This window comes from Micropterus dolomieu, linkage group LG21 (genome assembly GCF_021292245.1).
Source record: "Micropterus dolomieu isolate WLL.071019.BEF.003 ecotype Adirondacks linkage group LG21, ASM2129224v1, whole genome shotgun sequence".
NCBI lineage: Eukaryota > Metazoa > Chordata > Actinopteri > Centrarchiformes > Centrarchidae > Micropterus > Micropterus dolomieu.
The window spans coordinates 8616349-8632845 of NC_060170.1; the positions used below are offsets into that span (position 1 = coordinate 8616349).

At 38.8% G+C, this 16497-nt stretch overlaps 1 protein-coding gene across 3 annotated transcripts in view; it reads left to right on the top strand.

The window, feature by feature from the left end:
- Positions 1-16497, top strand: part of cfap299 (cilia and flagella associated protein 299) — an 83077-nt gene that overhangs the window by 6428 nt on the left and 60152 nt on the right. For all 3 annotated transcript variants that reach the window (XM_046034652.1, XM_046034654.1, XM_046034655.1), the window contains exon 3: positions 13797-13887. In XM_046034652.1, coding sequence (XP_045890608.1) covers positions 13797-13887 — 91 coding nt within the window. The remainder of the gene's footprint in view (positions 1-13796; positions 13888-16497) is intronic.

Below are 16497 nucleotides of genomic sequence, written 5' to 3' on the forward strand. Positions count from 1 at the left end.
GGACATATCACCGTTTGTATTAGACCGCAGCATTCTTAGGTGAGCAAAAGTAATGGAACAAATAATCTTAAAGTAAATAACATTTAATATTTGGTGGCATAACCCTTGCTTGCAATAACGGCCTCAAGCCTGCGACCCATTGACATCACCAAACTGTTGCATTCTTCATTTGTGATGCTATTCCAGGCTTTAACCGCAGCTTCTTTCACTTCTTGTTTGTTTCGGGGTGTTTCTCCCTTCAGTCTCCTCTTAAGGAGGTGAAATGCAGCTCTGTTGGGTTAATGTCAGGTGACTGACTTGTCCAGTCTAAAACCTTCCTTTTTTCCCGCTGATGAAGTCCTTTGTTTTGTTGGCAGTGTGCTTTGTGTCATTGTCCTGCTGCATGATAAACTTCCTCCCCATTAGTTTCAATGTATTTCTCCGTAAATTGGCAGACAAAATGTTTCTGTCCACTTCTGAATTCATTCTGCTGCTACCATCATCAGTTACATCATCAATAAATATTAATGAGCCTGTTCCAGAAGCAGCCATACACGCCCAAGCCATGACATTACCTCCAACATGCTTTACAGATGAGCTTGTATGCTTCGGATCATAAGCAGTTCCTTTCTTTCTTTCTTTCTTTCTTTTTTTGGCCTTTCCATCACTTTGCTAGAGATTCATCTTCGTCTTATCAGTCCATAAGATTTTGTTCCAGAACTTTTGAGGCTCATCTCTGTACTTCTTTGCAAATTTCAATCTGGCCTTCTGATTCCTACTGCTGATGAGTGGTTTGCATCTTGTGGTGTTGCCTCTATATTTCTGCTCTCTGAGTCTTCTTCCAACAGTGGATTGTGATACCTTCACCCTGCACTGTGGAGGTCATTGGTGATGTCACTTACTGATGTTTTGGGGGTTTTCTTCACAGCTCTCACGATATTTCTGTCATCAACTACTGTTGTTTTCCTTGGCCGACCTTTTCGACGTCTGCTTGCTATGCCCAATGTTTGTCCAGTGGCTCTGGTCGATTATCCTTCTTTTCTCAGCTTGACAATGGCTTAACACATCTAGATGTGAATCCCATAGACAGCTTTCTGGTTTTCTTTTTTATTCATCCTCTTTAACAGGAAATGCAGTCTTTATAGGTTTGAACCAAGGATGAAAACTTAGACTAGTCATGCAGAGTTATTTAACGTTTGGACAATCAACCTAAAAGGCAACACCTGGGCAACAAGAAATATCTGTCTGTCACATGTTCCAATAGTTTTGCTCACTTGAAAAATGGGTGGGTTCAAACAAAAGATGGTATGTCCTGAGTTGTTTAACACATCTAGATGTGAATACCAGGAAATGAAAGCTGAAATTCTGAACTCTTGTCTCATCTTCATCTTTTGATCTTAAACCCAAATGTCTTCAGTGAACAACAAAAACAAAGGAATTTGCGTCACCGTTCCAATACTTTTGGGGGGGACTGTATGTTTGATTTTTTTGCTTATAAAGAGAATTAAATGAAAAGCAATTTTACCAGTTCTACACCTTTCAAACATACGGGGGGTTAATATTTGAGACTCAAAACATTTTCTGTGGAGGATTCCTTTAATATTTAGCCACAGCCTTTACAAAGCCACATTCTAACTTGCAAAGCCTGTGTAACTTTGTCTTAACCAGACACATGTGTTTAATGAGTGTCAGCACCACAAGTGTAATAAGGAAGCAGAGTTGTTTCCATTTGGTTTTTTTATATATTGAATTTGACAGCAACCATGTACAAAAAAACATTACTTTTAAACAATGAGAATAGATTTTTTGTGCCAGGTTTAAGTTGCTTTCCATCTGCCCGGGTCATTTTAATGATTTTTGTTTTAAATACTAAAACACCTGTGCGAGAAACACAGAGAGACTACATGAAATATTTGGTTCAAATACAAAATAGCCTCAAAATAGCCCTTTCTGGCGGACTCCTTTGTAATGTTTGCCAGTATAAATTATCGAGTACCTTGTTTTTCATCAATGCCCTGCAGTAGACAGATGAAAATGCCCTGTTAATAATTGGACATTGCTGGGAAAGACATCGCTCAGTTTTGCAGTCTGTTGTTCTGAGCTGGCTGGACCCCAGCAAGTGGTTTTTGAATCCTCTCCAAGGTAATTAACCAGCCGGGTTATGTTATTTCAAAAGAAAAAAACACTTCATATTAAATGTGATCCCGTTCTGGGTAAATGATAGCTTATAGCAAATGAATGTACATTTTTCATATTCAGTTTAAACCTTAAATAATCATCTGATACGTCTGCTCTCTTTGAGGTTTTCTCATACTTTTGTCAGTCATTATGTGACCGGAGAGTGAAGTGTGGGTGAAGAATTTAAGTACATTTCACCTGCTGTTTAGATTATTGCTTCTATGCCAACAACCTGTAGGCAACAGCATTTTAAGTCTTATTTTATATATGATTTTTGAAGTAATTAACAGCTTTCATAGCTTTCCCACACTTCAAAATTTGACATTGTGCAAAAGACCTTGACAAGACTACCACAACACAACTAACACAAAAACCGCAGAGCATTTGCAGACTTTTCCCATCAAAAGTGTCAAGTGTGAGCAGTCCCCCCCCCTCGTCTGTGTCTAAATGCAGATTGCCGTTTCCTCTGTGGTTTTCTGATTGGACTTCCACCAACCTGACCCCCTGACCTCCTGTTGTGGTCACATTGTGAAAACACGAACCCCAGAATGCAATGTACCACCTGTGAAGTGACCGAGCACAATCAGCACAAAACTGGCTTTGGTGGTTGTTGCTTGGGCTAGCATAGAAAAAAAAATCCGTCGGTCCATCCAATCTTAAAATGATAGTTAGGAATAACCATGCATTTGGATTTGCATGTATTTGTGCCTCTTTTCAACAAATGGTCAATTATTTTTCAACAACGTGTACATCCCTAAAGACTTTGGCACCTGCATAGTCCTCATGGCACTGTGTAACCATGATGTTTTGGGAATGACTTCCCTGAAGGCCTTAACCTATTTCTCCCAAGGCATGTCTTTTTTCACTGTGCTGTCACTGCTCTGTGTTTTTTCCCCCCTTCCTTTCTCTTCTTTTCAACCTCCCTGTGCTCTCTTGGAGACCTTTAGTGCCTGCAGGTGTATAAATAGAGCTGTTTTCAATTAAGGGCTAACCTCGCCTGTAGCGTGCATCTGATCAATGAATGCCCCTGCACCTGTGGTAATAAAATACCAAGGGAGTGGAGATAGTGCCGTGAATGCTAATCAGATGTTGCCCTGTTGTTGCCCTGCCTCATTTTTAAGGACAACACGCTCCTCCTGACAGCTTGGCTGTGAAAAAGGGGCGGGGGGGGGCTTTGCCAGCACATCACAAAAAGACCAAACAAAGGGCCTGGTGCTCTCATCAGACATAAGTGAAATTCAATACATGATTGAAAAAGGAAACTTGAATGAATGGGATGCTTGGTCAGTTGTGCAGTTGTTTGGTTAGGGGGAAGCTGAATGGGGAGTCAGAATCAACAAATAGTTGCAAAAGAACAGGGTTGGGTTCTGACTGTCAGTTTAAAATTTGGATCAGATTTCAAGATAGTAAACCTGGATTTGTTGAGCTGAGTCTCATCCAATCTTGTGTTTTGTTTTTAGCAAGAAGTGGTGTGTAAACCAAGGTAGCTTTTATCTAGCTAGCAAATATCTTATTTTAGTCTGTTGATTATCAATCTTTCATTTTTAGCTATCAAAATGTTAATGATTTTGTAACTTTTATTACGTGTTGAAATGTGAACCTATTTAGTATTTTCCGGACTTTGATTTTCGCAGAACTTAAATGTATCCGTTAGATTTCCCAAACTATTTAAACTTCTCAACTTGTCAGATGTTGGATATTGTATTCTGTTCAATGCAAACAAAATACATCCCGATTTTGAAGTTTTGACAGTTTCACGTTTTATCTCGGAGAAGAATAACATTTGATATAAAGTTAGAGACAAACAAGAGGAGCACTGCTGAGCAGACGTGAGGCCTCGGTTTCCTCTCTTCTCCGGCTCTGGCTCGGGCCCAGAAGTCCATGTCAGCATATGTCCTGACCTCGCGTGCTCACAGCAGCCCAGCGAGGTTTCCATCAGGCTCCCCGCGATCTCCCCGCAGTCCAAACCACAGCCATGCTCATTGTCCATTGTGCTGCTGCGTTTTTACAGTCTGCCTCAAGAATTCTCCGCTCTCTAACTCTCTACTCTATATTAAAAGTGAGCTATCACTTGCTGTGCCAAGTAAAACCAGTGCCACGAACACGCACAGTGAATACATTTCATTGCGGATCCAACCTCCAGATGCTTAGCGAAAATAAGATTGTGGATGTGACTGACATGAGAAGCCTCACAAAGCTGATCCCAGGCTCATTTTTAGCAAGCCAAACCTCCGCCACTCTCCACGACGGCTACTCTGGAGAGGGCCCTCGGGCGGCGAGGTTTTGCAGTCTCTATTACATGTGCTGTCAAGCCAATTGCCTTCCTTGCACTTTGTGATTTTGGACGGGTGTGTAACTTTGGAGCTCTCCCCTGCAAGCTCTGTCCAGAGACACACATCCTGCCAGGCTTAAGCTCGCCACCACATCCCACCACTCAGCACATGTACACCAGTTTAGGACCAGCTGGTGCAGCAGATAGTAAATAACAAGCTGTCGTTTGACCTGGGTGTTTCCCCATTTTCAGATTAATGACTTGATTAATGAAACATCTACCAATATACCAAAATATTAATACTTATTATAATCTAATTCAAGTCTACTTTTTAGGTGTTTTAACTGACACCTAAATAGTTAACTGAAACTGAAAATTTTAACTATACTTATACTATACTAGACAGATGATAGACAGTGAATCGATTCAGAATCTTAGAGCATTAGAATATTTTTCCACCCCTACTATCCTCCTACATATGTTTATTCATTCATGTTTATAAACACATTGTGTATGTACAAATTGCTGGTGATATGGCCAACAAATGTTATCATGATAAAAGATATTCATTTCATAGATAATTATCAGGATAAATGTCAAATCATTATTTCTTCCAAGTTTAAAGGCAGATTTTTGCTCCTGAGTGAAAGTTAAACAACCCGGATGGTTAATTCTGCTTTATGGTTAGAACAAACACTTGAACAGTGGATCACTTCACAAATCTGAGGTAGAACATTGAAAACAATTATGTTAAAATCTTTTTTCAACAAATATGCCTGAGTAAAATTAAGTAAAATCTTCATTAAGTCCCTTTTCCCCAACAAAATAAATATCTTAATAGAAAAATTAAGTGCCAATTTGTTTGTGATTCAAATGAATTAAATGAAACATTTATTTAACATTTTTTATAATAATAATAATAATTTTTTATTGCCTAGCCCTGCATGTACAAAATTTTTATTTCCATAGGATAATCTCAACATTCATTATCTATTGATGTATAGAGAAAGTTTATGCTGTTGCATACACACAATAAAACAAAAACTGAATAATCCTTAAATTATTTAGATTTAGTATCATATTTATTCATGCTGCTTTATTGCTTAAAAATAAGAATTGGGACAAGTCTTGCAAGGACCCAAAAAGTAGCAATTTTCCAATGGCCAATAGTGTTATTGCTAGGTTAATGCCAAGCGCACTTACAGAAATAAGTGATTTGGACCCAAATGCAGAATACTTGGGCAGAACAGGTACAGTTCTCAGTGTTTATTTAAGCCAAGGGATTGCAATTTACAGCACAGATGGCACAAGCAGGGTAATAAACAAATCCAATAACAGGTACAAAATGTGCTCAGAATACAAGAATACATCGACTTGACAGCATAAGCAGACGATACGACAAGGCACAAAGAGAACACACAGACTTTACAGAAACAGAAAGGGCAGGGTGATAAGACACAGGTGGAAACACTCAGACAGGAAGCAAAGCTTCAAAACAAAACAGGAAATACAAACACCAAAACACCCAAACTCCCAAACTGTGACACTTATAACCCATTGCTGCAGAAAAATTATCACACTGAATCTTGATTGTTATAATCCAGTTTACACCCTACTTTTTTTTTTTACAGTGTGCAGCTAAATCAAAGGGAGGCCCAAAATAATATACACTTAGGAATGTATTGTATACTATTGATTCTGGCCACCATTTCATCCTTAGATCCAGCTGGTCCTGAAGTAATTTCCTCTTTACGTCATGTAGACCTAGTGTATGTCATTTATAATGACCCTCTGCAGCAGTGACTGGGGATGTTATTACTTTTACCTCTAACATCCTGCACCCTCTGACTCAGTCGGTCTCTGATGTTTGATCACACAGTACATTGTAGATTAGTGCCCCTGATGAAGGGGAGGAAGTGGTTTCCACATCATATAGTTCTTCCCATCAGGCTACCAGGCTAAACTGTCATCTCCTTCTTTGTACTTCTAAGTGCTGTTGATAGAGGATGTGTATGCTGAATTAAGTGGCCTTGAAGGCTCTCCTTGAGTCAAGGTCTTGAGGACAAGGTCTCTAATATGTAGTTTAATTATTGCCACCATTTTTTTATTGATTTCAGACTCCATAGTTTTGGTATATAACCAGAAATAAGAAATAAACCTGTAAGAAAGTTGTTGCTAAGGAAATTATATACTAATCAGCAGTTGAAATGAGATGAAAAATACTTCTAAATGATTTCATATGTGTTGCTGTGCATTACAATGTAAGCTAATAAACTGATGAGGAGGAAACCACACTGTTCACATATGCAAGACAGACAGCCATTCAGGGATGAGGGCTTGTCCTCTCATTTTAGGACTTGCACTGGAGTAGTTTCCTGTAGCTCTATGCAAATCTACACATCAGATTCCACTTCAAAACATGAATCTTTCTGTTTGGACTACAGTAACCATCAATGAATACAGAGGAGTTGTACTGTGTTTTCTCCAAATGGAATACATGTAACTTTGCTTCAATAAGAACTCGGTATGTAAAAGATGACAATGACTCCTTTGATCCACATTCAGAAACATGCACTTCTCAGGCAGGCAATGCACAATGTGCAACCTCCCCAACCCCCAAAAGCCAAGGTGGCCACAATACACAGAGAAAACTCAGGTAGAATATCATGCGTAGCACATGTGTAACTGATACATTCAGCTCATTGTAATCAGAGGTGACAGAGGATTTTAGAAAAAGCCCAAAATAAAGTAAATTGTCATGCTGTGTGGAATTTCCCTTGACGTCCACCAGCCCAAAATAATATTTTCCATAAGATTCATTTTCCCAAGCAGTCTGAGGAAAAATATTCTGGTACAGTATGTGTTGTTTCTTAAGAAATCACTGTATTATTTAAAGTTCCCATCTGCCATACCTTCGAAAGCTGCAGGCTAATGAAACCTTAAATCTGTTAATCTGTCTCAAGAATAAAAGAAAAAATTATTTCAATACACATCTGTTACCCGTCATGAAATTAAAATCTCTCAGAAAACACAATTTGTTCAGTTGCTGATTATTTAATTTCAAAACGAAGGCTACGAATTAATGAAATTGTCTTTGCGTCCAGCAAAGAGATGAATCACTGTTGTAGGTCAAAGACACTAGGTCTGGGGCGATTCATCAACGTCATCGCAATTTGCATAATGTGCGTTGGCACGTCGCAATGAAGTGCAGCGCCTTGTCTAAGCAGTGAAACCCTTGGAGAGCAAGCAGCCAAAAACAAGCAGCTACAAAAACCTCACCTACGACCACATAAAGATAAAGAGTATTTTCAACACACAGATTTTCTAAATGTTGCTTCATCGCCCCCATGTTAAAATTAATTTCTGTCATGGTAACACCCCCTTACCAACGTTACACCATGCGTCATCTAATGTTCGGCTGTTTTATATGTTTGAGAGAGAAAATGGTTAAACTAACTTTACAGCCTGTTACAGTCTGTTGTAAATCATTTCAGTTATTTTCCATGCCCCAAAGGGATGCAAAAATATATTTGCCAGTGTTTATCTTGTCTCATGTTACTCAGTGAGTGTCATGTCATAACCATTCTAAGTTTTAAGTCAAGTACTTAAGTAAAAATACTGATTCTCCAGTTCAAAGAAGGGTTGACATACAGTGTTTAAAGTAATATATGTGTCACAGCAGTCCTTTTGAATGGTAAATCCAGTATTTTTCCAGATCTTTCTTCCAATATCTGACAAATAGGATCTGTTATCATTATTAATATCATACCACAGCAGTGATGTGGAAATCAGACTAATTTTAAAATATACCGTTATTATCATTATTCTAATGTGAGACAGGTTTTTGATAGTTATATTGTTTGAGTAATAAAGAAATATTTAGAGTTATCAATAAATTAGTTGTTAAATTAATTAGCTAATCAATTTAAAAAATAATAAATAGGTGCAAGCTTACTTGGGTTAACAATAATCGGAAGGTGAAAGATGTGAATGTAAGAGGTAGCAGCCTGGTCAAATTAAGGATCCAAAACCAGTGCTGGGACTGGAACCAGTTCCTAAACTTCAAAGAACTGGGCAGTTCTTGCAAACACATTTTCACTGAATGGCTTGCAATTTTTAAATATTAAGCCTTATATTAACACAACAAAGTTTACATTTCATATTGCAGTTTTTTGGGGTGCCATAATAACAAAATGAGATTCTGTATTGATTGTCTTTTAATCTTCATATTAACACATAGTAAATAATGAAAATATCCAAATGAAGAAGAGAAGATAATTGGTTTTCCTCTGAGTAGGTGGCTTGTTGAATTGACAGGTCATGATTCTGTAAGGTCTCTTTTTACAGTTTCAAGTGAAGCAGTGGCTCATGGAATAATCTACACTTTGTCACATTGTCTTGTTTATTAGATGGCAAGAACTGTCACACCATGGCTTATTTTTATACACCTACAGTATACAGAACAAAATTATAAATGTAAAACTTTTGTTTTTGCCCCTATTCGTCATGAGCTGAACTGAAAGATCTAAGACTGTCTCTATGTACACAAATGGCATATTTCTCTGAAATATTGTTCATTTGAGTGGCCTTTTATTGTGGCCAGCCTATGCAATACCTGTGCAATACCCATGCTGTCTGATGAGGATCTTGATATGCCACACCTGTGAGGTGGATGAATTATCTCAGCAAAGGAGAAGTGCTCACTAACACAGATTTTGACTGATCTGTGAACAATATTTGAGAGAAATGGGCCTTTTGTGTACATAGAGACAGTCTTAGATCTTTGAGTTCAGCTCATGATGAATGGGGGCAAAAACAAAAGTGTGTGAATGCACAATAGAACAATTTAAACTAAAAGATATTATAAATACGGAAACATGAAATCCAAAACATGTCTGACAGGGTTTGATAGTAGATATTACAGAGAATAAATAGTTTAAAACATCAGTTGAGTAGGCTTATGGTCCAGGATGAAGGCCCCTGGGATTTGGTATGGCTGAGTACATTTCACTGCAATGCCGTGTTTATACAAGTGTAAACACACTTGGTGGATAGTTGCTGTGCAGTAACAGCTGTTTACCCCCAACAGAGGTGGACAAAGCGTTACATAAACTCTAGTTTGAAACACAGTGAACAGGAGTTTCATGACAAGAGGCACATTTATTAATCTTTTATTCACTTTCTGGTTGTGTGACATTTTCATTCCATAGTTGTAAAATTTGACTGCCTGGAAACACTGGTGGGTTGATGGCAGGTGTATCTCTTGTCCTTGACTGACTGCAATGTAACATCTGGAATGTGCATTTGTTTCGAGTAGGGCTGCAGCTAATGATGATTTTAAAACTCAAAGCTTCTACAGATTATTTCATCGATGCATCGTTTAAGAAGTGCTTTTGCTTTTGATCAGCTGTGTAAGTTAACTCATGAATGTGATGTTACAACCCAAACTCATGGCCCAACCATGGGGAATATCAAACGCACGTTACAGCTGAGGATTGTGGCTTACTTTTGATAGCATTCAACTCATCAATCAATCATGGTTTCAGTTAAATGCTAAAGTTGCTGTTGCTGTTACCTTGTCTGCTTTGTGGACTTGATGATAGACCGGCTGCTTTCTGATCAGGTGCCGTCGTTCTGTTGCGGTAGGCGACATACGTTTTGTTTTAGGGTGGACAGACTGTAACATCACATGTTGTTGTTTTCTTTAGCTTGAAATAATCCCATACTTTGGACACTTCTTCGTCCCTCGCTATTTTCTCTCTCTTCCTCCACTTTGCAAACAGCGGCATCATATTCACGTTGTGTTCACACAGCGTAAGCGCGATGTGCGACCGTAATAAATGTCCATGCGAAACAGTGTGCTATATGGATATATGGATTAAACAAAGCATCGATGCAAATAATTTGCGTTGCTGCTTTTTAGTAATTGAATTAATCGATTTAATCGATGAATCGTTTGTTAATACCTATGCTTTGGAGTTGTAATTTTAACACTTAAGAAATATTTTTTGTAGACTAACTGCTAAAGAGATCTGTGCTGCACACCACTCCACATGGTAGCTCTGCTTTAATCTTGAGAAGCTGCAGAGCTGCAGTCTGTATTCTTTCAACTTACACTGTAAATTTACAACTAAACTGAGGCTTATTGTTGACCCTTTTCTCTCTGATCGCCTGTCATCAAGTTTTGCGTGCATACCGTGCTGCCGACAACTGCATACATGTCGCGGTTCCTCGCAGGTCTATTTCAAGTAGCCGGCTATTTAAAAACAATATAAGATTCTTTGTGTGGTTCATCAACGGTGATAAATTACCCGAAAGTCCTGCGAGGTGCGGACAACTCGTCACAACGCCGCTGAAGCTGGGGCTCCGCTCCGTCTCTTCAGCAAGTGTTCCTCTTCTGCCACTACACACATACACGTTACGCCTACACGTGCGTACTGACTATCCAGGGTTAGGGTTACAATTTTGAATTTTTTCACTCACTTTTTACATGTTTATTTACAGCATTAAACGTTGAAATGTATATTGTAATAGGCTGTATATTAACTTATTGGGAGAAAACTGGTAGTTCTATGTAAAATCAGATGTTGAGCACCCCCATATCGCCAAAATGGCATGATCCTTGTTTCACTGCGAAGCTTCGACTGTTCGGGGTCAGCCCTAATACAGAAATGTCGACCTGAGAAGAGACGAATCAGCTAATGAACTCAAAAGACCTGCAAAGGTTTCCTGAGCTTTGCCTGAGCCATCTCTCAGTCTGATTCTGGTGCTAATGCACTTTTCCACGATATTAAATTTTTTTAGATGCACCTGTACCTCTTAAAATTACTTGTTAGCATTTTCTGATATGCAATTTATTGTTAAGGTTGTGGTTAAGCTTAAAACAAACCAACATTGTTAGCTGAAAAATGGACGTGAATTGTAGTCTCTTGGCATAACACGATTTGTACGTCTAACCCTCCATGCTAACCTCCTCCGTAAGGTGTTTAGATTGACTTGAGCCCTGCGTGAAAAGTCACAGCCCACAGGCCACATTTTTTTCAATAATGTGAACTGTCAAGACAAAAAATCGGATCTGGGGACAAAAATCCGAATTGAGCATTAAGCCTTGCAGTCTGAACGTAGCTTTTGTGCTTGTGTAAAAATCTGTATCTTGCCAGATCAAATTAGGTGTCCAAAACCGGTTTTGAATTGAAACCAGTTCCAAACTTCGAAGAACAGAAACTTGCATTTTGGTTTGGCTTATCAGTTGTTGAACCTGCTACGCTACTTGCTAGTCAGGAAACCTGAAACAAAGAATTTGTACAAATAACCAACGTTATTTTGCTGAGAATGGTCTCAAAAGATCTTGAAATCCAAAATTAGGAAAGCTAGAAGTATCCAAGAAGCAGATACACTGACACTTACTTGCTCACTTCTTTTCTACTAATTCCAGGGCCCACCTGCCTTGACCGCAATCCAAAAACAAGACACTTAAAACACATGGCTACATCACAAATAACTTAATACCTAGTCATTACCCACTAATAACCATCATTTAATAGTGCAGTTCTTGTTATCCCTCCTAAATGAGGCTTGATAAGAAATTTGTTAATTGACGGAAAACTGAAACTTGCAGCGGCCCATATGTTTTGCTGAATTATTATTCACTCTCCGTGACTGTGTGTGTTGCTTTAGCTACTGGATGGGGTAACCCCAGTCACTTGCCTCCTCAACACCTGTGTTTACTTTGGGGCCTCGGCGCCCATGACCCAGCAGCAATCCTTCACTCACTCAGAAGATGGAGTGAGGTTCCAGCCTCCAAATATGTGCTGTCCGTGCACTTTTACCACTGTGTGATTCCTCTAAGACTTTCATTATGGAGCACGGGCCAAACGACTAGTATAAATTACAATACTTTTCCAAATTCTAGTAAATTTAAACATTCAGATCCTGTTCCCTTTCTCTGTAATGTTTAAGCTAGGCTAAGAGCAGAAATTGGCTTTGGCGTTTGTCTGTGCTTGTTGTGGCTGTTGAGGCTTTTTAAAGTGCTTTGGGAATGGAAAGTGGATTTGAGGAGCCATTAATGTAGAATATAACTGAACTTGTCTTCTCCTTTGATGGTAAAGCTGACAGAAATGGATTCAGTAATTTTGAATATTCAGCATTAACAAAGATGAAAGAAACAGATTTATAACTAGGGGATTGCTGGTTTAATCTCACAGGTGTTTTCAGGGAAGTTTGGGATTTTTATGTCCACTCACATCTGTGAAGTATTGAACCTCAATACTTTTTCGGTGCAGAGCAAAAGTGTCCACAGCAGCAAGTATTGAAAACTGTCAGGTACTGAAACCTAAAATTGAATATCTGGTCAGATCATCATTGCCATTTTCATCTCCAGCATCGCCGTCATTGTCATCTCCAGCATGTACATGAGATGGTCACAAAATGCACCTGTATTGTTGAGAAAAGGGCTTGAATTACACCAGTGTTCCCGCAGATAAAATGAAAAAAAGTGAATATAAATTTTAATCTAGGTGATTCAGATTAGCTCACATAGTTCATCCTCAAGTTATGATTAAAAAACTTGAAAAGGAGAAAAAAGACTTGAACCGTAAATTCATTGATCATCGTTTCAGATTTCTGAAGTCAATAGAAACAGTTGTGTTCTACGTTTCTTCCACTGTACTGTAACTTTGATTTGAAGAATGGCCTTTCTACATTTTTACGGCCTTTCTCCTTCTGCATTCTTAACCACAACTGAGAGGTTACCAATGACCTGTTTACTGCCTTTAGGATGTTAACTCGGTGTGGATCTGATGAATGTTTTGCACAGTCAATTCTGGATGCAAGCCAAAGTTCTGTTGCTCGTACTGCAGTGTTAACTGTTCAAATATTAGTGCCAATGTTTTTTCAGGTGTGGATGCATTAGTGTGCGCCAATACCATGTTTCCATGGAAACAGGCCAGCCTAAGTGTAAAAAGCTGCCACAGTGTCATATAAAGTCATTAAACTCTGATATGATTTAATATTGCTCTGCATACTGGAAATAGCTCATTGGAGCTGTGACATTCTGACATTCTTCATGATTTGTGTCATTTTTTAGATTTCTAAAAACATTGACTTATCAACAATATTTATGATAATTTCTGTTAAAAATTAAAAAGTATTTGGGAGTGCCGTGGGAGCTTGGCAGTTTGGTGAAGTGTTGTGTACTGACACACTAGATGCTGTCTTGAGTCTACATCATGACTTGCATGTTATGCTCACTTTCTGTACTATATGTTAAAGGGTGAAAAGCTTCCTTAAAGACATTTTAAGGCTTCACTTGACTTTTTTTTCAGGTTAAGAGAAACATTTCAAACCGTTTGAGTGTTGTCTTTTCCAGGACACTGGCAAGTGCAGGAAAAGAACTCAAAGATTACTTCCTGAAAGCCCTGGCAGAGCGAGAGGAGGCCAACCGCAGTGGGAAAATGACTGTGAGTACATTATTACAGCACTCCAATTGCTACGTAATGGGATTCCCTTCAAATATTTCTGCAATTCCATTAGAATGGGAACCTAATCCATACCATGGGAGCCAGCTTCACGCTGCTTTTCCATCCATAAAATCATTTACAGTACCAAACTTGCAACTACCTTGTGCTAGGTGTGCCTTTCAGTTTGAACCACCAAGATAATTTCTAAAGCTGGAGTAGAAGCCTAAAGGGGTATTACCAATTCCTAGGAGCATTTGTGACTCAGTTTTCCCACTATTTCTCTTTATTTAAGCTTGCACAACAACAGTTTTGCCTTATTTTCAAAATGGCTTAATTAAATAATTATTGATTGACTAAGTTCCTGATTTACTAGAATGAAAACACATTTCCTTTCATTCTTGAAGATGTGACTATAATGAAGAGAGCGCAATTTATAGTTTCTTCTTTCATTTCAGAAACGGTCAGTATGATGTAAATTTTTTCATCTGTCAGTGCAAAGATTTGGGCGGAGTGTATGCAAGACTTGTATATTTATCTCATCACCTGCAAGAGATGTAAGGGTCAGGTCTATTGTGAGTCGAATGGCTGGCAAGAGTAAACTGATCCTTGGCTACAAAAAATTGTCTGTGAAGCATCAACTTTCGGGCTGAGGAGTTGTAAGTGTTTGTGTGGGTGGAGGACCAGCTATATACGGTAGTAGGGCTTACGTCTTTGCACAGAAATGCCAAGCGTGGGAGGTGCCAAGTAGATGTCTGGCTGAGTATATTGAGATAAGCACTCTTTTGCCCATCTCTCTGGCAGAGATCACGGAGGTAGTCTAAAAGCTTTGAAGTGGTAAGGTGGCAGGGATGTATGAGATTTACCCTGAAATGCTGAATGCTCTGGATACTGTTATTTAGTATTTTTTGGCACATGTCTTTAATGTTGCCTGTGGGACAATGCTGGGAGGTGGAGGTGTACCCTTTTATTCTACATTTGCTTTCTTGAATAAGAGAAGTTTTGCGGGAGGCAACATGGGGGGGGGGGGCTCATAACAGATCCTATTTGTGATTTTCATGGTCTCCCGGTGCAGCTGACGAGTAGAGAGAGTTTGGTTGGCTTCATCAGTCTGTGACCTCCAGCACACATGATGGTGATGGTGGAGCTTTGTCTTTGGGCTCAACTCTTACTTTACCAGTCTTTTATCTGTTATCTCTATCTCCAACTCTAAACTATGGTTACGACAGAAACAGTCAGATTATGAATCTACAAGCGGCCAAAATCATAGTCTTCACAAGATGAACTGAGAGAGGAGCTCAGACATCTGGTGGGACCATGGATTAGAAGTGTTGCTCCTTAATTTGAGGTGGTTTGGGCATCTGATCAAGATGTTCTGGACATGTCCAACTTGCGTATACATCTGCCCTGTCTGAAATTAAGGTTAGCTGTTAAGTGAGCCCTACAGTGAGGTGTTCTTAAATCACGGACAAAGCCTGCATGCTTAATTAAACATAGATGCACCAGGGAGAGATTTTAACCTCTGACCACGAAGCTGACTATTTTCACTACAAACATTACTTTAAACACAATTCTCCGTCTCTACTTACTGTATATGATGAATGGAATGTGTACCATTTGAGAGATTATACTCAGCACAGTTTATCGTTCTTCAGGGAGTGTTAGTGTTGATAGACTTCAAATGATTCACATACGAGATGCTGGAGTACAAAAAGGGAGTTTAGTTTGACCTCCATTTACCTGCCCCTGTGGGCTTTGCAATTATGAGATCACATGAATAGCATTGAGGGGAGTAGAGGTTTTAACACCAGAAGTTTTCCCACTGGATGTTCACTGTGTAAACACTACCATGCAAAGTCCCCGCTCTTTCTTTCAGCCCTTCATAACTTAAGCCATTTGAGAGATGTAACTACCGCCTTTTCCTTTCAAAGAAACCCCCAGTGAAAAATTAAGTGATTGAAAATATTTCCTCCTGTATACAGAAAAGAGAGCCAGAATCAAAACAAGCACAATATCATGTTGTGTATTACCAACATTCTTTTGCTGACATTACATTTTCCCACCTCTTCTTATATTTCATCTCTTAAGAGCTTCCTTTGCTGAAAAACTGGATCGGGAAGATGTTTATTTTCCTTTGAGCCGCACTCTGTTTAAAATTAAACCCACATTTGTGCGCTTAATACCTCTTCTCTTTGAAACTGTTTAAGTAACAGGTAATCTTTATACAGCTTGACAAGGCTTGACCTCATTGGTATATTTGCATTACACAGATGTATTCCAGATAGCAATTGCACATGTGGACATCCAGTAAAACATGTGTTGTACCTTGTTTGATACACGTGCCCTGTATGTAAATTTCTTTAATATATTTTTAATTTGCTGGTATGCATTGATCCATGTTATATGTATATTTTACACATGCTGTATTTTCTTTTTACTAACGTCTTCTAAAAAATTATGACAAAAAAGTGCAAATTTGCTCTCTAAAATCCTCTCTATATGAAAGTGTCAAATTTACCTACGTTAATCTTTGATAAGGTACAATAATAAGACCACCCAGCATCATAAGGTGTCTTTCACACTGTTCAGCATGGGCTGTCTAGGCACCTTTTG